The sequence below is a fragment of the Cyprinodon tularosa genome, unplaced genomic scaffold, assembly GCF_016077235.1.
Source record: "Cyprinodon tularosa strain WSP-4 unplaced genomic scaffold, ASM1607723v1 ctg45, whole genome shotgun sequence".
In the NCBI taxonomy this organism is placed as follows: Eukaryota; Metazoa; Chordata; class Actinopteri; order Cyprinodontiformes; family Cyprinodontidae; genus Cyprinodon; species Cyprinodon tularosa.
This window is the reverse complement of record NW_024039174.1, coordinates 1,845,197-1,859,585: the sequence shown is the minus strand read 5'-3', so window position 1 is coordinate 1,859,585 and position 14,389 is coordinate 1,845,197. Positions and strand designations below refer to the sequence as shown.

Here is a 14,389-nt window from a genome sequence, read left to right as displayed (position 1 = left end):
CCACTCAGAGTGGAAGAATGCTCCCTGCCCTGAGCTCCATATTATCGCCTGCTGCTTTACTACAGATGGCACGTTATGAAAGGAGAACCTCTCGAGGGGAAAGGGTGAAGAGAGAAAAAGGTGTACTGTTGTTAACAGGTTGAGTTAGACCTGCATTTTAGAAAGGATGTAATAAGAGTCACCAGGAATTTCTGTACTTATGTCAGGCTTTCGAAAACGTTGACGATGTAAAGGAAAGATCTACATTTACATGTTTAAGCATTCTCTCTCTGATTTTTTTTCCTGAAAAGAGATTACCTGGGACTGACACTTTAAATAAGACTTTATAAGGTTTATATGTTAAATGACTGTGAGACATGAAAACAGATTTTGACAGAAATTGTAATCGTACTCAGACCAGGGAAGTGGCTCAGTTTACGGATGGCAGAGCTTAGCACTGGGTTTGCTTCTTCAGACGTTCAGCCAAGAATACCAGTTAAAGACGCATTTTATACATTTTCAGCGTCACATCCTGCCACATCAAAACTCGCAAAATTTTATCATACACGTTTGTACATGAGGAGACTTCACCAGCTCCAGCCATATCAAAATATTACAGTGTTCTTAGATCAAGTTCAACCTGATTGTGCAGTGACTGAGCTATCTGTCAAGAATATTCCACTCTGTATGTATGCTACTATTTCCTTCCCAAATCTTTGTTACGTACATAATGAAGATCAATACTTTTTATCCCGAAAGAAGAAAATGTTCATTTACTATCTGAAAAGCTGCACTGAAAAAAATTTATTTGGACAATAAAAGTTGTCTAAGAGCTGTCCTAATTAGATAAACTGCCGGGGAAAAAATGAGTCTTGACACTTAACAGGCAGGTAATATTAGGGTTTAACAAGCACATACATGAACAGTAAAAATAATTCAGAGTTGTGAAATTAGAGCCTCTGCCCTCTACATTAACCTGAGATTGAAACATCACATCATCCCTACAGTGTAAAAACTTATAACACAAGAAAACACCGCTAAGCAGGACAGAACGGTGTGATTTTTGCGAGTCCGTTTTATTGAGAGGTAGAAGCTCTGTCATGAGCAACAATGCAATAAAATGATTCAATCATTTTCAAAAGGTCCCAATTAGAGAGCGCAAACATTTTTCTTTAGCTATAGGTTAAAATACATTAGCCACTGCCAGGAGGAATCACTTCTGTAGTCATTAAACAAGCAATGTAAAGTTTCACCAATTGATGTAGAAACTAATGAAATTCCTGTGAACGTTTACACCTTGAAGCAAACAGAGCTCTAAGACAGATGTGTCGGATTCAAATTGGGATCAGAAGTGAAGAAATATGGATCTGTACATCCAAAAAATGTATTTTGTGCATGATTAACCTTTGTGAGTAAAAATTCTAAACTGAACCAACTTTTCCAAAACATTCAATTTTGAGATCTCATTCCTGTGTGACCCTAACAGCATGTAGCTTGATAAAAGCTTCAATTTAAAGGCAAATTTTAGCTGCAATTGTTCTTAGCTCCTCGGCTAACTTTTCTCTCCATTCACCACAGGGGAACAAGAAGCTATGCCCGCAGTGCAACACCATCACCTCACCTGGAGACCTGAGGCGTGTCTACCTGTAAAGAGCTCAGCGGCTGCCTCTTCATTCTTCCAGTTCTCTCATTCTGGACTCCACCTCTTCCCAGTCACAATTAATTTTCTCCTGTGGACTGTAGGTTCTAAGCCTCTGAGAGCATTCTGAGACAATGTGGCGGTCTCTGAGGCTCCCCTGACTCTTTTTGGAGGCTGACACTCTTTAAGAGGTGACTTGTGGATACTTGCTGACTGATCGTTTATTTGCATAAAGAGAAGGAAATATGGAATCCAGAAGTCCAGGATTCTTAACAGATTTCTTCTGCTGAAGGACTTCTATCAATGGAGACTCTCACCGACCCAACCCAAAAAAAAAAACAAGTCCTGCTGACTCCTGATAGCTTCATGCTGCTGGGGATGAACTTTTTCCCGTGCTTCTTCAAAATTGACTCTAGCTGGACAGCAGGTGCAACACTGATGACTTGACAGAAAGCTTCTTTGTGTTAATTTCTTTTTTATGTTTTTTTTTTTCCTGTTTTAAAAATGCTAATTCTCTCCACACAGAACTTCTGCTTGAGTGTTTCAAAAAGAAAATTAGACCAGCCACCCAAGATTGAGCTTTCAACCAAACTGAGAATACCCTCAGAATCTTTGAAAAGAAGTTTGACACTTGCTGTTCTCCACTCCTTCTTTTCCTAAACCTCTTTTGTCCCTTTTTGTGGTGTTCTAGTGAAGTAAACCAAAATTCTCTCCCATCCAAAATGCAGTGCAAGCACATGTAATATAGTTCTATGTAAGTTTACAATGTTGGGTGTAAATGACATGGAGTTCAGACACACTTGTACACTCACACACATCACCATTAAAAGACTCACATCAAAGTATACATTCAAATCGGTTTGTTTGTTTTTTTAAGTCAGAGGCCAGTTTGGGAGTAATGTATTGGTTGGGAAAAAATGGCTGAAATAAAAAGCCTTCTGTATTTTTGAAAAAAAAAAAAAAAAGATCATACAAGATCTGTGGAAGTTTTATTTGAATGTACAGGAATAAAAAGATAAAATAATAAATACTCAAGATTAGATGGTTGAGATTTAGGTGATCTAGCTTTTCTGCAGGATGCCCTGAGGAACTATTTTAGATCATAAAGCAAGGACAGATGTTAGTTTTTAATTGAAAGGTGAGATTCCTCTTGTCCAGCATTTCCTGGAACCACGCAGACCATTGATAATGTTCTTTGAAACATTTTCCAGCCAAGCTTCTTCTGTTAACCATTTCTTCCTCATCGAAGTTGGAGTAACGCAATGATCAGATCATAGTTAACACTTATTTTTTATCCCTTACCTGTCTCAAATGGAAAGTTTTCCTAATATTCCCACAATGGTGTGCTACATAAAGGGATCCCAAGGAAAAGGTCCAGTTGCATACTTTTCTTTTTTGTAAGACATGAGTAAAGGCTCTTTAAAAGAAAGATGCCCAAGGCTGTACTGGCAATCTCAAAAACCCATGGCATTTTCCCTTTCGCCCCTTTACTGCAGCGGCATCAGCAGCCAAGATGGTCGTGTGCTTTGTGTTTGTAAACCTATGTAATCTGTGATGTCTGTAATGTTGTAAGAAATATTGAAAAAAAAGAAAAATAAAACTTCTCAAATATTACGAGTGGACTTCTTGCCCCAACCTGGATGGTGAAAAGTGGTTTCAAATAAAGTTGGTAAATATTTAAAAATAGTCAGATTTCTTATGAACTCATTTTAGGATTTTTTTATTAAATCCAACGGACTCATTGTTGAAAGAGAAATTGGTTTTCCACAGGCTGGCCTAAATGCTGTGCTACAGTTTTGCAACAACTGAACATTTTGAATCTATATTATAGATTAAATCTGTCACTTCCAGTCATAACTGATCAAAATTTAGCTTTTCCTTCATAAATCAGCAGCTTCATTCAGCAGGTGAAATACTGTTAATAGGATTTGATACTTCATTGTTAACCTGACTTTTAAAATGCGTAACTTGGACTGTCCCTCACATTATAAACTTTAAAGGTTTGTCAGTCCCAGTTTTTGTCTTGTATGTTTATGAAAATGGTACACGTCTTTCCCATTTGAAAGAAACGGTTGACATGGATTAAATCTCTGTATATTGAATGGCCTCCATTGCATTTTTTGTAGGTCCTCATGTCTCTTGTAGTGTTCAATGGAGATTATTATTTCTTACCAGTATTTTATGCAGAGATGGCAAAAGTACTCACTTTCCGTACTTGAGTAAAAGTACAGATACTTGTGTTAAAAAATACTCTGGTAAAAGTGGAAGTACTGATTAAACTTCTTTACTCAAGTAAAAGTAACAAAGTACAGGCTGGTAAATTTACTTAAAGTATAAAAGTAAAAGTAGAAACTACTTTTTTCATGCCGTTGCCTAAATTTTAAATGGATGTCTGCCAATAGGACTAGATCTCCGTTGTGTTCAATTTCAATCATCTCGTCGTCCATACTACTATGCTAACGCCACCGCCACCAAGCTGCAATGATTTGCCGCGAATGAATACCGCCGAATCTGTCCATTCATCTTGTAGTGGTGCGTCAAATGCAACGTAGATTCCCATCCAATTAGATTGAATTTGGTATTGATGACGTAAAAAATAATAACGGTAACTCCATTGAAATGATTCAAAACTAAAGTAACGAGACAATTTTTTAAAATGTAAGGAGTAGAAAGTACAGATATTTGTGTAAAAATGTAAGGAGTAGAAGTAAAAAGTCGCCATAAAAATAAGTAGTAAAGTAAAGTAAAAATATCAGAAAAATCTACTTGAGTACAGTAACGAAGTATTTGTACTTCTTTACTTCCCATCTCTGATTTTATGTTAATCCTTAATGTATAAGCTAAAACATTAGTCGCATTTTATGTACAGTCCATACATGGCAGATATAATGACTGGAAAAATGGCCATGCCTGTTAAAACCTGTCCCTGATTAACAGCAAACTTAATATATTTTTTATCTGGAATGAAACATAGACTTAAACAAATTTGGGCTAGAAAGATAGTAATAGTAATAATTTTCTTTATATTGCCGCAATTCACAGAGACAATAGAGTCAGATTGGGTTAAATTTTCTATCAAGGAAAACCAATTGATCACATCCAATCATTGACTTCCAAGACATTCTCCTCCTCGATGAGCTTATGGGTCAATATTCACTCACATTTTGTCATTAACTCTGTTGCAATCTCTCTTTTACCGAGCATGTATGTAGCGATAATAGAGAGAAAAAAAAACTTTTAACAGAAAGACACCTCCAGCAGAACCAGACTCAGTGTGAGCGGCCATCTGTAAAAGCCAACTGTGGTTAAAGGAGACGGAAGAAGATTTTACACATTGCCTTAAAAAATGCCCATCCACATCTTGAGGTTGATGATTTGCAGTAAAGGAAAGCTAATTAGACATATCAAATCAGGGATTAGTCATTTATAGTAGGGTCTTGTTGCACATGTTCAAACTGATTTGACCATAAAAAATAGATGCCTATGATTGGCAAGCTGTTTGATAAAGCACCTACTCTAGGTCTGCTAAAAGATGTAAATGCTGCCTTAATGCCTACAATAAATCAGACACCAATGAACTAATACCATCACCATTGATGTATGGATACAAGCCGCAACTCCACAACCACAAATTGCATAATTTCTCTTGAAGTTATCATCAATCTGAGAATTTATCAAAGGGTTTAAAAGGAGGTCTATCAAAAAAATGTCAGACTACCAATATGTCTAATGGATTCTAGTCACGGAAGCTAGCTTTCAGACCATGGTAAGACTTTAATTCTACAAGACCTACAAGATTGCAGCAAATCTGAATTAACTTTTTTAAAATGAACGAAATGAAATGAATCATGACCCTACTACACAATTTGTATCTGATAAATTAAATTCAAAAATACTTTATTAATCCCAAAGGGAAATTAAATATTGTTTTCATTGAGTTATTGTAGAAGCTGTAGGCAAGAAAGTTCTTCTGTATCAGTGTGTCTTCTACCAGTTCTTGAGAAGCCTCTTCCTGAAGACACTTTTTAAAAATTTTCTGAAGAAGATGCATATTTACCATTTACTTTATGAAGAATTCTTTGTGAAACAGTCTTAAGGTTCTGGAGGAGTTCCTAGAACAGAGACAACTTTCTTTTTTAGCTTGTTGAGCTTTTTAACATCATTTGATCTGATGCTGTTATCTCAGCAGATTATGGAGGAAGAAATCACACTCTCCAATTGGGCTGGGTAAAAAAATCGATTTAATCGTTTTTGAATCGATGTCTAGGGAATGAGATCAATTCATTTTATGGTGACATTCACATTCAAATGAGCAGGAAAGATGCACTCAAGATAACTTCAAGCCAGACAGCTGCAAATATACCCAATTGGTTGACCGAAGACATTAACAAATGGGGGCTGACCAGAAAACACCCTGTAGTTGTTACAGTCAACGCTGCAAATACGGTTTGTGCATTGAAGATAATGCAGCTCATGTCTTCTGTGTCACGTCTGCTTGCTCGAGTGAGGCTTCACTTTTTTTTTTACTTGTCAAAAACAAGTTTGCACTTTTGAGACAGTTTTGTTCACATCTTATGTTTAAACTGTCTGATTTACAAGTTTGCACTTTGCATTTAATGTGACAGGAAAAAAACAAAATACATGAGTATTTTGAAACACAGTTGAACCACTTTCATTATTGTAAAAACAGATCGAATCGAAATTAATTGATTTAGAACTGTATGAATCAAAATCGAATTGATTCAGGACTGGGAAAATACCCAGCCCTACTCTCCAAAAGATTTATAGAAGATATGTAGTCTCTTGTTTCAAACACAGAAGGACCTAAGTTTCCTTAGAAAGCACAGTCGTTGCTGTCCCGTCTTGTAGACGGCTTCACAGTTGTGTCTCCAGCATAGTTTGTTGACCAAGTGAAAACCAAGGTATTTAAACTCTTCTATCACCTTCACTTTTTCCCCCCCATGATTTTAACAGGATTCATTTTGTTCCTGTTTCTTCTGAAATCTACAGTCATCTCCCTTGTTTTGTTGACATTCAGGATGAAATGATTGTTTCCACACCATGCCACAAAGTGGTTCACCAGTTCTTTGTACTCTGCTTCTTGTCCATATTTGATGCACCCAATGACTGCAGTCAATGGAGTATTTCTGCAGATGACAGGACTCTGTCTGGTATTGGAAGTCAGAGGTGTACAGAGTAAAAAGGAATGTTGAGAGCACTGTCACCTGTGGTACTACTGTGCTGCTGACTACTTGATTAGACAGCCGACCCCTCAGTCTAACAAACTGTGGTCTGTTTGTCAGGTAGTCTTTGATCCAGCAGATTGATGATGCTTCCACCTGAGTCTTCTGGAGTTTCTCACAATGTGAGTTGGGGGGAATTGTGTTAAATGCACTGGAGAAATCAAAGAACATGATCCTCTGCCTTGTATAGATAACAGGGGGTTTGTTGAAGCATGTGTATACGGACATTTCCAACCCCAACTCCATGGCAGTAAGCAAGCTGTAGGTGGTCCTGATGGCTGTGTGTTTCCTGAGGTGAACCAATAGATCTCTAGCACCTTCATGATGTGCGATGTGAGGGCAACAAGTCTACAGTCACTGAGGATCGTTTGCTGAGTCTTCTTTGGTAATGAAACAACACAAGGTTTTCCAAATCACTGGAACTGTCTCCTGGGTCAGGCTAAGGTTGAGGTACTGTAGAATCCCACAAAGCTGTTTTGCACAGGCCTTCAAGACTCTGGGGCTGACATAATCAGGGTCTGGGGACTTACTACAATTCAGTCTCTCCAGTTTCCTCTTCACTAGAGACAGAGGTGAAAGGTAGAGGGAGCAGCACCATCGTCTGGGGGTAGGGGGTTAATTTTATTATTATTATTTAGCTGTATATGGGCATGAGATGAATATCTGCTGATAAAAAGGTTGGATGTGGATGTTTTCCTAAAAATGCAAAACCAGTTTTCATAACACTTTCAATTGACTGATGACACTGTGGTCTTTCAATTGAAAAAAAAAGAATCCCTATAAGTTTCATAACAATTGCACAACTGGTTTAAATATTAACCCCAACAGCAGCTAAGACGATCTTATTTGTTTTAGTTACAAAGGGTTTGCGTTACATTCTTAGGAGCCATGAGTTATATACAAGTATTGGTCAGTACGTATGTCTCTGATGATAACCAGCAGGATTTATCCCAAAAAAGAACAGCTTGAGCACGATAGAAATCTAGTTTGGTATGATTTGGTGAAAGAAACAACATAAAAAATGTACTATCAACAATATTAATGTGTTTGAGGGATGAGTAGTTTGAACAGTGAATTGATTCATTTGTGAAGTGAATCACTCATTCCATTAGTCAGCAGGCCTGCTTCATAAACACTTTCCCCAACCTCTGCAAACTAGCCAAACCCCCTGCTGTGACAGAGCATGCCATGTTTTCTATAAGGGAAAATACCAACATGTATGGGTGTTAGATAATTGTCAGTCAGTCGTTAAGACAATTGTTGTCAGGTGCTGAAAAGTCTTTGTTCCTTACTTGGAAACCACAGCACCAGTGCAGCTTTGCTCCAACAGGCAAGACAGGAAGGTATAAATTGCTCCCAAAACCACTAGGTAGTGGCAAAATGGCAGAATGAAAGAATCAAAATGGCAACTGAAAACTAACACACACATTTAAAAATAAAATAAAAATGAATGACAGATAAAGAGCTCAACCGTTATGACAGAGATCTCATAACAGGGAAGTTGGTATAGGCTATATCTAATGCTTTATTTTGCACTTGCAAGTGATCTTTACATGTGTACTGGACAAGTACTGGGAGTAATTATTAAAAAGTATTGTAATACATGTGTTTATTCTAATTATTATTGTATTGTAATAATAAAAAAAAAATGGGTGGTAAAACCCGCAAGAGGCAATTCTTATATGGATAGCAGATGGAAACAGATTAAATGCTTTTCAGATGAAAACAACTGCAGGACAATATCACCATCTAGAGGCTTTAACCTGACATGTACTTTTTCCTTCAAACAAACAAAAACAAAAAACAAGTTGCTCTTGCTGCCAAGTTTCTGAACTCAGGTCCTTCATTGACATCTCTCTGCAAAAAACCCTTTGTGGGTGAGTTTACTTGTATACTTTATTTAAAGTGTTGTAAAGACACCTACAGTGCCAAACATTAGAGGTTACGTAATTAACAACTGCTGCTCATATCTGGAACACCATAAGGTCTTCTTTTAGTGCTGTCAGTTGTTAAAAGCATCACGAAAGAGAGGTTATCAAAAAAGAACAATGCTTTGTAAAACATTCTTGAGAAAAAGTGATGAACTGACTATAAATTAACCTACAATTTGCTTAGCTAGTTAATGTTCTGAGGACCTGTACCACTGACTGTATGGTATTTATTTGTTTTCCCTGAAAAAAACTCAAAAGATTATTTCCGGCTACGACTGTTAACTTGCTGAGGACAATGTAGCTTGTAAAACTAGTCAGAGCAGTTTTCCTTTTGGTTTTATATGTCAAATTTATCACATTTTTTGATACTGCTTTTGTCATCTTACCCAACTATCACCTACCAGCATAAAGAACGTTATAATAGCTAAATGTAACAAAAATAATGCATTTTCTACCTTTTAATTTCTTAGTGTGTTCAGTTTATGTGGGTTAGTTTACCACCAAACACAATGCTTTTGCTTGTAGGGTAAAAGGTTGAATTTTAATCCCATCTAACCAAAACATTTTCTTCTGTTCTGTCTCCTATATATATTTTACTAAACAATACTTTTTTTTGGCTTTCTTTCAACGATAGCTTTCTTCCTACAACAGTTTTTTTCCATTCAAGCCAGCTTTGTGGATTTCATGACTGTAAGGTGGTCTTGGCTGGATGACGATACCTTGGTTTAAACTTATACAGAACTTTATCCTTGACCAGTCTACCCTGTTCACTGGTTTTCATGATTCTGTTTGTTCAATGATATTGACAAACCTCCCAGCTCACCTGGATCAAAACTAATTAGGGAGGATTTCAAGGCAGTTGGTTGCAATCATTTTTATTAAAAGGTATCAGAGTAGAGGGGGTGTAATACAATGCCACACTTTTGAGGTATTTGCCTGCAAAGACTATGCAAAAAAAAAAAAAAAATAGTTTTTTTTTTTTTTTTTACTTGGCTCCCAGTAAGATATCTTGAGGTTGCTGAGGAAGGAAATCAAGGGAACTCAATACGTTAGAGAACTGCTCCATCCTAACATTTCAATGCAAATCAAATGTATTAACCATAAAGACCTTGATTTGGAGTCACACACAAAATGAAAGAGAAAAAACACTAGAGGCTGATCCAACTTTGATGTAACATCCTTAAAACTGGTAAAAATTAGGCTTGGAATTATGTGTATGACCTCCCACACTTGGGCTTGCTTCTGATGAGGTGGCGGATGGTCTCCTGAGGTATTTTCTTTCCAAACCTGGACAAAAGCATCCACCAACTCCTGGAAAGTCTGTGGTGCAATGTGACATTGGTTGATTGATAGAGATCTGATGCCCTAGATCTGCTCAATCGGATACAGGTTATGGGGAATGGGTGGGCCGGTTCACAGCTTCAATGCCTTCATCTTGCAGGAACTGCTGACAGGCTCCAGTCACATGAGGTCTAGCATTGTCCTGCATCAGGAGGAATCTAGGGCCAACAGTATCAGCATATGGTCTCATAATGGCAGTCATACTACCTCTGGCGAGCACATGGAGGGCTGTTCGGCCCTCCAAAGAAATTCCATCTCTGGACTTCGGGCCGTCATATCTTCCTCATGGAATAAGTGTATAACCACATGTACAGACACACACACACACACACATATATATATATATACATATATATATATTTGATGCTGTATTTAGTGCTTTGAAAATAATAATAATGGTATGAATTGGTTAGTTTTGACCTGGTGAACCATCCCATAAGGGGGTTGATTAATGTCTGAGTCCCAGTGAAATGTTTATCACAAGAATGTGCTTTATTTAGGCCAAAACTTTGAAAATGATATAAAATGAAGTAACACAAAGTCTTAGTGTGAAAGTATGAAAGGCAAACATTCACCATAAATTAGAAGGAAAAACTTACCTCTGATAGTTATTTCTCTTATTAAATGTTATAATTACATATATTAAATATAGTTAAGCCCTTTTATCATGTCAGGTGTAAAAAAAAGCAACAACTTGTTTTCTATATATTTTCTTTGTTGCTCTAATGGTACGGCTCTGACTTCTATTGATGTCAGAGCCATATCTTTTGGAGGTCACACAGCGAGCATCCTAATGAGGATGTAAATGTGGTGGTGTAGTCAATATTGGCATTTTTAAGCCCAAGCTCACACAGATTAATCAATATGAAACTGAATAGTATCACCAATCTAACCCTTTTCACCAACTACCTCCTGAAAGTTACCACTAGTTTGCCCATGTGAACAGACCCTGTGTGTGCATAAATTTAGACACAAAGTGCTTATTGATTTAAAGACTGACACACAAAGCATTGGCAAGTCCAACAGGACTGTACCTATTTAGCCGCAGGTCAGCTGCCAGAGGTACCAGGTAATCTATCCAAAAGGCGCCTGGAGAAAGAGGCAGGATATTGAACCAGATCAGAGAAGACCCCCCCCCCCCCCCCCCCCCCCTTAAGGATGGTTAAAAGTCATTAGGATCAGTTGTCATCATATATCCTTTCCCAGATTATTTTACAGCCAAATCTAGAATAATATCACCAATGTGTCAACTTCAATATCAGAAATTTGACGTCAACAACAGTAAAAAGAAAAGTACAGTAGCATGTATTTTACATTACCAGGTTCATACGTTTTTCTGTATACCTTGCAAAAACATTTTTCCCTTACGCGTTTTACCTAATATTATTACACAACCTGTAATCTTAATGTTTTTTTTAATCTTATTTTTATTAATGATCTGCAAAAAATAATCTAAGTTGCTAAAGAGAAATTAGAAAAATTTATATGATTAAAAAAATAAATAAAAATAAAGACAAACAAAAAAGAAGTGGCATAAGCATCTTCAAAAATCCCATAAATGTGAAATGAAGGCCACATGATAAGAATCTGTCACATAGTATGTCATTATATAAACACCTTTTTCTGAAGATACAATCCCACTAAACAAAAGATTACACACCACGAGCAGCTCTCTAAGTAGAAATACAAGTCAGGGTTGGACTATAATAAAATATCCAAACCTGTGATGGGTTCCTCTTCTTCATCTGTTTAATCCAAACACTGCAAATTGTGTAGTGCCTAGCTCCTCTTCCGTCACATTTCTTGGGGTCAACAGAAGGACACTATCATATATAGAACAGGAACTCCTGCAAAGGAACCACTGACTGTTGTGCTAAATCAGAACAATCTTTAGCCTTGCGGCCATCATCACTCAATGGAAATATATACAAGATTCTGGTCAAATTGGGACTACAGCCTTTCTAAAGTACAAAAAAAAATGGAAGTTACATAGATGTAGCAAATACCTAAATCTCTCATAACACTGAAAAACATATGAATATATGCATATTTGCATGTGTAACACAGAGTAAACATTAAGCTTGTAGTAATCCGTATAGTTGCTAGGTGCCAGATTGGAATCTTGCAGGGTCCTATCTAGATATGCTAAATGAACTATTGATAGGAAACATCCAGCTTCCTCTTCCTGCCTTCTTTCCTACTACCAGGACTGAATGAGAAGCGCTTGCTTTGGCTTAAGAGTCCGTAAGTCACTATTGCTGCTCGATATTTTAAGGTAAATCAAAAAAACAATTATTCAATGTTCAAAATAAGAAGGAATATTTTTAGTTTTCCCCCTATATATGTAGAGAAAGGTGCTTAAGTTATATGGTGATTGTTGAACAAAAAGCATTCTTAAAATTGAGTTTTTGTTTTACTGTTTTACAGCCAGCTGCCTTTAAAATGAATTGGAAGTCTCCTAAATGTAAGGCAAAGGTCACGGTTCACTCCATATATACAATCTAACCACCTGTAACAGTAATGGTAGCCTAATTAAGCTGGAGTTATGCTTTGGTATAGCAAGACAGTAAAGCTGGTAAGGGTATATGGAAATATAGATGGAGCTAAGAAGAGGGTATCTCCAGAGGAAAAAAAATTTTTGGAGGCTACACAAAAGGAAGGGGGAGGTCTGAGTTTGTTCTGGACAACAATTCAAAACATGAAGTCAGAGCTACAATGAAACTAGATGCTTTACATCAAATTAAACTCATGTGATAGAATTGTCAGGACAATGCTCAGACCCAAATCCAGACAAGCTGCCATTCACAAGACACTCTACGACTTATCTGATTTAGGTATTTTTCAATGGGCAAAATAAAAAAGTATGTGCAAAGACAAACACTATAAAATAATTGAAATTATTATAAAAACCACCCCACACTTTTAAGATTTTCAGCCACCTTAACATTTTCGACAATCTACCAACCATTTTTGACTTATTTATACTATATATATATATAATATATATATATATATATATATATATATATATATATATATATATATATATATATATATATATATATATATATATATATATATTTTTTTTTTATTACTGCAACTAAATGTATGATGTTGATGTTCTTGAGAAGCTGAACATTTTGGAGAAATCTTTAAGCCTAAATGCTCAAAATTCAACCCATCAGTAAGATTGGGATCATGGGAGGCAACTTTTTGACATAAAGATTCCACACAAAAAAAAAGAAAAAAAAATTATTTAACCTTTTTAATACACTTCAATGTATCTTAACAATCTTACCCTTTCTAGTTGTATCCTTTAAATGGGTGTGAAAGTGGTAATAAAAATTTGGGCAACAGAAAAACAAGTATACGCTTATAGTCCCCATCTTACAAACGGTGGGATTTTCCCTCTTTTTGCCATTATGATTCTTACACGGGTTTGATGATATTACATTTATGAAATCTTAGACTTTATAACCGTGAAATATCTAATGCATCATATCATTCCTCGTGTGACAGTTGCAGTAACACTAAGAATCCACACGATGGTGCTGTTTCATTAAAACATTGTTGTGCTCACTTCTAGCTGTTTAAAAAGTTACCTTTCCAAAACATTTTTTTTTCTTTGTGCAGTATAACAGGAAACGTATTTCTGACCACTCTGTCGTGTTACTTGCTCTTTATTAGGCTATTTATTCATTACCTTGATAAATAAATCTCATTTACATATACAAAGATTGATCTTTGTCACTAATTATGGGAGTTTTTATCCCGCCCTTTCAAACTTCCACTATTTTCTTTGGCCAATCACATAAAATGCTGATAATATTCATTGACATTTATGATCATTGAATGAATAAATCTGCAATGTGCTTTTGTGTTGAAGCAAAAGCTGAAGTTCAACTCGGATGCTGGAAGCAAATTTCAGTGGTTTATAAAGGAAACAAGCAGAGCAAAAGACAAGATGAGGAGCGAGGTCATGTCATCCGTTTCATCTCCTGCTTTAGTAACCCCTCACCACACCTTCTTTCATCTTGTTCAACCCCCTGAGGGGAGAACACTGGCCCACTGTGTGTGTGAGTATGTGTGTGTCAAGCAAAGAGGTGGGGGTCTGGGGGTTTTGCCAGAGGATCCCCATATCTTGAAAGGGAGAGATGACAACATGAGATAATGGGCTAGCAGGGTTGGAACATGAGTGTGTGTCAGTTGGTAGACCTAATTTCCTCCTAAAATCAGCTCATAAAACGTGTGATACT

General features: G+C 36.7%; 1 protein-coding gene across 6 annotated transcripts in view; it reads left to right on the top strand.

Moving 5' to 3' along the window:
• rnf220a (ring finger protein 220a) overlaps positions 1 to 3,229 on the top strand; it is a 183,204-nt gene extending 179,975 nt beyond the window's left edge. For all 6 annotated transcript variants that reach the window (XM_038300448.1, XM_038300447.1, XM_038300445.1 and 3 more), the window contains one exon: positions 1,558 to 3,229. In XM_038300448.1, coding sequence (XP_038156376.1) covers positions 1,558 to 1,629 — 72 coding nt within the window. In that variant the 3' untranslated portion in view covers positions 1,630 to 3,229. The remainder of the gene's footprint in view (positions 1 to 1,557) is intronic.
• Positions 3,230 to 14,389: the final 11,160 nt, after the last annotated feature.